The sequence below is a fragment of the Lipotes vexillifer genome, unplaced genomic scaffold (genome assembly GCF_000442215.2).
Source record: "Lipotes vexillifer unplaced genomic scaffold, Lipotes_vexillifer_v1.1 scaffold570, whole genome shotgun sequence".
In the NCBI taxonomy this organism is placed as follows: Eukaryota; Metazoa; Chordata; class Mammalia; order Artiodactyla; family Lipotidae; genus Lipotes; species Lipotes vexillifer.
Genome location: NW_006777801.1, coordinates 2611984 through 2619204, shown reverse-complemented (window position 1 = coordinate 2619204; position 7221 = coordinate 2611984). Strand labels below are relative to the sequence as shown.

Sequence of the window (7221 nt, the reverse complement as noted above, 5' to 3'; positions counted from 1 at the left end):
GCTCTTCCTCTTTCAGGACTGTTTGAGGCTACATTTGCATTTATGCACACCAGCCAATACTAATAGCTCTTGTGAATTCAGAATAGCCTGAAATGCCACCCCTTATAAACTTCAACTAGGCATTTTATCCACATCACTGAGCTGTGTATTTTAAGAACCTGTTTTACTCAAGATGAGGATGGTGTGAAATGAAGACAAAGCAGAAGGCCGAGGGCTAATGGGACCTTCTTCTGGGGGTGGGGCTCGGGTGTTGGAGGTCACAGGTGCGGGGGGTCCTTGATCCCATGCCCCCAAATCCCTGAAGTATTGGGGTTTTGATATGTCTTTCAGCAAAATGATGCTTCAACACCCAGGCCAGGTCTCTGCCTCGGAAGTCAGTGCCTCTGCCATCGTCCCCTGCCTGTCCCCTCCTGGGTCACTGGTGTTTGAGGATTTTGCTAACCTGACACCCTTTGTCAAGGAAGAGCTGAGGTTCACCATCCAGAGCAAGCACCTCTGCCACCGGATGTCCTCGGCGCTGGAGTCAGTCACCGTCAGCAGCAGACCCCTCGAGATGTCAGTCACCAAAGCCGAGGTAGGTTCTCCCAGGGGTGCCCTTTCTTTCTGCACTTACTTACTGCACACCTACCATGCACCAGGCATGCTCTAGGCAGGGGGCTTCGGCCATGAATAAAACAAAATCACTGCCCTCACAGGGAGCTTACCTTCCACTGGGAGGAGACAGACAACACACAAGATAAGTAAATCCATAAAAGAGAGACAGGCAAAGGAGAAAAATAAAGCAGCAAAGGGGGACAGGGGAGTGGGGTAGGAGTGGGGTTGCTGTTTTAAACCAGGAGTTCAGGGGAGGCTTCACTGATAGAATGGCCTTTGAGCAGAGACTCGAAGGAGGAGCGGATAAGGGCCATATGGGTATCTGGCAAAAGATCAAGAATAAGGGCACTGAGGGAGGGGCGTGCTGAGGGCACAGGACCAGTAGCAAGGAGGGCCAAGTGGCTGGGGTCATGTGTGGGGTGGGGAGTGAGGCAGGCGCTGAGCTCACGGGTGGAGGCCAGATCACGCTGGGTGCTGTAGGCTATTGTAAAGACACGCCGTGTACTCAGAGTGAGGTGGGGAGCCCCTGGGAGGGTTTCTGAGCAGAGGAGCGACATGGCCTAACCTAATATTCCTAAATGATTACCCTGTCGAGTCGAGAATGGGCAGTACGAGCGAGGGCAGAAGCAGGGTACCGACACGAGAGGGTGTGCATCGGGATGAGGGCCGTGAGGTGCTGAGAAGTTGTAAGCTTCTGGATCTGTCTTGATGGTACAGCTGATTTCCCGGAGTCATACATTGGGTATGACTCCAAATAGGAGTCAATGGTGACTCCAAAATTTCTGGCCTGACCAGCAATAAAGATGGAGAGCCTATTTGCTGCTGAGGCTGGGACTGCAGGACACTGGGGGACAAGAGCAGGCGTCCATCCTGTTCAATGCCCCAGTGGAGGTGTGAAGGAGGCAGTTGGATACGTGGGTCTGGAGCTGAGAGGAGAGTCGGGGCCAGAGATACAGTGTTGGAAGCCATCAGCGTATGGATGGTATTGAAAGCCAAGAGTCTGTCTGTATGAGATCACCTTCTGTGTCCAGTTGTTCTGAAGAAGCAGAGTGTGGTGATTGTTTTCATCACTACGAGAACCCAGGTGGCCAGGCTGTGGAGCAAGGACCAGTCGGCCATGCTCACAGCCTCGGTACAGGTTCTGCTCCAAGTTCACTTCTGTCTCCGACGCTTGTGCTGTTCTCCACTCGGCAGCCTCTTATAAGACACCTGGAGTCACAGGCATGGTGAGAAGTTTGGGAGGTGCTTGCTGGCAATGCTGTGGTGGTTCGAGAACTTCAGAGCTGACGTCTCAGCTGTTTTGTCGGCTTCCCCCTCATGGATGAAAGATGGGAGTGTTTCAAGCTCACTTAACTGGCATGATCACTGCCTTTAGGCAAGAGGTAGTGGACCTGGCCAGAAAAGAACTGAGTTTTAAAGGAAGTTGTTTAGGAATCTTTATGATTCTATGAAAGGCGGGGGGCAGGTAAATAATGACTCCTGTATAGAACTGATCTAAGTGTTAAATGAGATGGCATTTGTTAAGGGTCTAGCAGAGGGCCTGGCTGAGTGTTAGCATTCAGTGAATGGTAGGCAGGACTACTATATGATGCTATATCCTTAAGGCAGCATTAGGGGCATTGGCTGTACCCCCAGTTAACCTCAGGGCAAGTCACTGGTGCCCAGTCCAATACTGGAAAGTGCAGGGTGGGAACATGGGACACTCAAGGAAAAAAATTAAAAATTTTTTTCTAATTAAATCTTGACATTACAGGATGCAGTAGAAGTAGTGGGGTGCCATGGAAGGAAGGAAAGCATTTTGGAGGGATATTTGGAGGGTTCTCCAGAGCAAGAAGCAGGCAGCCAGCTTCAGGGAAGCAGTCTCAAAGTCATCCAACTCATGTACTGTGGTTTTTTTGTTCATCAAGTGACCTTCTGATCTTAGGTCAGTTTAACAAGTAGATTTTTCTACTGGGAAGAGAATGCACCAAATGACCTATAGCTGGATGTTCTGGTCTCCTTGGTGGCTGTAGTTCTCAACTTAAGGCACTGAGCCTGTGAAACCCACGGGCATCCTGTGTACCTGGGCAGCGTGAGCCTCCTCCCCAGATCCCAGGCACCTCTGGGAATGCAGCATGGTGGAACGAGGCAGCTGTGGCCAAGAGAGGACACAGGACTGGGAGCCACAGGCCTGGGTTTTACATCCAGTGTTGTAGCCTACCGGTCTGCTGACCATGAGCTAGTGATTCCCGGGCCTCCCTTGGCACATTACTTTTGGCCACTCTGTGCCTCATTTGCACATCAATAAAGTGAGGGGATTGATGTAAATGGCCTTTAGAAAGGCTTTTCCATGTCTGACAGTTTGTGACTCTGAGATTTGCTCTACTTTCAAGTACTTCCTTTTATGAGAATACTTTGAATCCTGCCCCCTGTCCAAAAATATCTATAGAGTTAGTTGCAAAGGAAATTCTAGACTTGCTGAATCCTTAATGAAGACATTGATGATGATGAGGTTAATGATGTTAATAACTAAAGCTTCCATAGCACCTAAACCCTGTGCAGAGGGCTTTACATATATTAACTAATTTGACCCTCATCACAACCCTATTGGGTAGGTAAGATTATTGATCCCATTTTACAAATGAGGAAACTGAGGCTCAAAAGAGCATAGTAACTTGCACAAGGTCTCACAGCTAATAGGCAGTGAAGCTGAGATTCAAAGGTAGTTTAGTCTAAACCCAATGTCTGCCTATGTGGTTCTGGGATCCAAGATATAAAAGGTAGAAATGCCTCTCATCGTATTTCCCCCTTGGGCTTTGTTTCCCTATGTTGTAAAGCCTCCATCTCAGCCCAACCTTAAGTCAGTGTCGTCTAATCCAAAGTCAGAGGTGAGGTGATTGTGGCGTCCCAGGATCTCTTTGATTTGCGGTGAGGCTCCCATGGCCTTTCCTGCTGTCTGGAGCAGTGACAAGTGACATGACAAAGTTCTGACATTAGTGGCCTAAACCATCACCCACTCTGCTCACTGTTGAGTGCTTCACTCCCGCTGGACTCTGGTCTCTGAGCCAAGTCCAGCAGCCAGACTTTGCTGGTTCCCCATCAGTCCTTAGGCAAAGTCAGGATCAGAGTGAACTTCACAGAGGACCAGATGGTAAAGCAGGACAGGGTTTTGTTCTCTGAGGATCGCAGGGCTGGCTCAGGGTGGGGCACAGAGGAAGAGATCAATATCAACTTGTTGGATGAATCACTGGATGGTTCTAGTTCTCCACCCACAGGTGGCACCAAGCCGTGGGCTGATGACGCCACTTTGGTTGGGGAATAGGCTTGGGTTCCTCTTCTCCAGGAGCTGCACGGGCTTCTCCTGAATTTAGGAAGGAGGTGCTATGATGATGTTCCAGGTGAAGAGAGAGATGAATCGAAGAAGAGGCAGGGGGAATGGGCGGCAACGTGATATTCCTGAGGTCATTCCTGGTTCTAGGGGAAAGGACATATTTACTGAACAAAATCTGTTTCTTGCTCTAGTTGATAACCAATAGTTATCACTTTGAATATCAAACTCCTACTTTAAAATCCAAATGTTTTTTAAAAGTAAAATAAATTTAATTTACTAATATTGCCAATATAATTTTAACTGTTCTTTGATTTTTCATTTTTCATTCTTGTGTGTGTGTGTGTGTGTGTGTGTGTGTGTGTGTGTGTGTGTGTGTGTGTGTGTAGAGGTTGCATGCAAAAGTCTAGGGCTTTACTTCTCCCGAATTCTTTAGGGCTGCCCCGGTTTGTCAGTTTTAGCTGGAAATAAAAGGCGGTGTATTTGAGGTGGATTGAATTTCTAGCCTCCCATTAAGCTTGTGCCTCTTGAATTTTACAGGTAGCCCCCGAAGAAGATGAAAGGAAAAAGAGGCGACGGGAAAGAAATAAGATTGCAGCTGCCAAGTGCCGAAACAAGAAGAAGGAGAAGACCGAGTGCCTGCAGAAGGTGGGTGCCTGTGTGCCTTGCTCCTTCCTCTTGCTCACGCCTGTCCCCCGCCTACCTCACGTCATGTGAGGAAGGGGAGTTTGAAAGCCCCCACCCAGAAGTGCCTCCCCAGGAAGGGCATTGTAGCTGGTAGCAGAAATGCCAGTTGCAGAACGACAAAGTAGCAAAGCTGTTAGCACAATGAATGTGACTCTGGGTGTGTAAGAAGCAGGTGTGTGAATTAAAAACCACAAGATCATCTGGTGCCCATATTCCCCCTCGGCCGGTCCATACACGTCCAGAAGCCTCCGGGTACGCGATACGTCAGTCCAGTGAAAGAGGCTTCACTCGCCCATTTTCCTCAGAAAAGAAAGCTGCCACCTCTCATCTGGCTCACTGTGAAAAGCCTTTCATTAATCTCTTCAAACAAGCTATTTCCTTAATCTACAGGCAGAGGTTACATTTTCTTTGCATTCCTCTCTTGTTCTTAACTCTGCAGCCCTTCTCTTTGGGGCATCCAATAGTCTGTGCTCCCAGCTGCATTCAGCCGGCTCCCCTTCCAGAAGGGAGAAGCACCAGTGGCAATGGCATCTGCGGGCAGCTGGAGCAGGCCGTGATGCAGTCTTTCCAGTGGCTGTGTCCCCTCTCCCAAGTGTAGACAGGCCAGAGCAGAGTCTTCACCCAGGTTCCGCAGGTCCCCAAGGGTTCTGTCCATTGCTTCAGGGGGTCAGTGAAAATTAAGACATTTTGTTTATTGCTATGTACATTCTTTCTGGGGAGATGAGCTTCTCAGTGAAATCAGTGACTCACAGAAGACTAAGCACCATGAGTCTGGATTGCCTTCTAGTCCCCAAGGCCCTTTCGGGTCCAGAAGACCTGCCCATGGGCTGTTGTACTTGTGTAAAGGAGATCTCTTTGCCATTGCTTCTGTTGCTGTTTCGTTACTATTAGGGTCACAGCCTGCCTCAACCTTGAGTGGAAACTCAAGGCATATCTGAAGGAGCCTCCAAGTTCAAAGGCTTCTCCAGGCTCTGGATTCTCCCAAACCTAATGCTGCTGTCCCATCTTTGTGGGGCACTGTAGCAGGGAGCCAGCGGCCATTTCCAGCTTGATGAGCCCCGATGTGTCCCAGCTGGTACCCCTTGCCACCCAGGGGCCACCAGCAGGCCACCCCATTCCTCACTGGCCCGTGGCTTCCCTTCCTAATCCCTCTGCTGCTTGTCCCCCAGGAGTCAGAAAAGCTGGAGAGTGTGAATGCCGAACTGAAGGCCCAAATTGAGGAGCTCAAGAATGAGAAGCAGCATTTGATATACATGCTCAACCTGCACCGGCCCACATGCATTGTCCGGGCTCAGAACGGAAGGACTCCAGAAGATGAGAGAAACCTTTTTATCCAACAGATAAAAGAGGGAACATTGCAGAGCTAAGCAGCCGTGGTATGGGGCAACTGCGGAGTCCTCATCGAATCCTCCTTTTACATCCGAAACCCTGAAGCCATTGGAAATATGACTTCCTGTGCACCTCTTGAATCCCAGCAGCAAAGAACCATCAAGGCGGGAGGGCCCTCGGTGGCTTTCCACTCTACCCCAGAGTGGACTTTGGCCCAGGGCAACAAGGGCATCTTTTTCCTCAACTCCAGAATTTAGGCCTTAACATCTTGGCCTTCCTTGGATTCTCCAGATGGCCCCTGGTTAGGGTCCTGCCTGCCTTTCATCTGGATTCTGCAAAAAACAGGCCTCCCACCATTAGGATTCATGCAGAAGAAGCATCTGTACCTTGGGTGGGTGGGGTGGGGCCACCTCCTCTGCTGCTGCTGCCACTGTCACTTGTAGGGGACGTGGAGTGAGAATGGCATTTTGTGAAGCTGTGCGACGGCTAGGGTTGTGCTTTCTAGCAAATATGCTGTTCTGTACAGGAATTACCGTGTGCAAGGCGTTCGTTTCAAAACTAGGCGTTGTGCTTTTCTGATGTTTGCGCCACACAACACCACTGTGACTTTCTCATGACTTTCCTCAGATCTGGTTTCTGAGAATTTGGGGGCAGGGGGGGCGTGGCTATCATATCAGCACATGCAGTGTCTTGAAAAGTATTCAGGTGGCCAGAAGAGGTTGTCAGCCCCGGGAGGACAGAATTGTGCCAGCCTGGACTGAGTGCAGTTTTGTGCCAACAGAAAAGGCCTCTTCCCCTTGGCACCCAAGCACTAACGCACGTCCTCTGTTGCAAACTCAGTTATAATGTCACAGGAAGAAAGCAGAAACAGAGTCCAGCTTCCAAAGGGTTAGGATTCTCTGCTCAGTGACTTAGGTCAGGAATTTTTTCTAGGCCGGAAGAGCCAAAGAATATTCCATTTTCCTTTTCTTGCAGTTGAAAACCACAATCAGTGGAGATGCATTTGAAGCCAGGTGATGCCTAGGCTTTAGCATTATTAGATGTTAATGGCATTGTTTCTGTCATGCAGATGTTTGTAGAAATTGGGCCCAGAGCATTTATAGCTGTGAGACAGTCACTCACACTGGCCACGAGGACTCTGGCTACTGTCTGTTTAAATTCTGACGTTTCTGTGAAATCCTCAGAGTGTTTAATCCTACTCAGTAGTATCATTACAATTTTCTGTAAAAGAAGATATTACTTATTTATCCTAGTATTCCTAACCTGTCAACAGAATAAATATTGGAACCAAGACATGGTAAACT

General features: G+C 49.0%; 1 protein-coding gene across 2 annotated transcripts in view; it reads left to right on the top strand.

Moving 5' to 3' along the window:
- Nucleotides 1-7221, top strand: part of ATF3 (activating transcription factor 3) — a 13499-nt gene extending 6278 nt beyond the window's left edge. The window contains exons 2-4 of one of the 2 annotated variants that reach the window (XM_007451309.1): nt 331-574; nt 4442-4549; nt 5758-7221. In XM_007451309.1, coding sequence (XP_007451371.1) covers nt 335-574; nt 4442-4549; nt 5758-5955 — 546 coding nt within the window. In that variant the 5' untranslated portion in view covers nt 331-334 and the 3' untranslated portion in view covers nt 5956-7221. The remainder of the gene's footprint in view (nt 1-330; nt 575-4441; nt 4550-5757) is intronic. The other variant, XM_007451308.1, reaches the window with a different exon arrangement.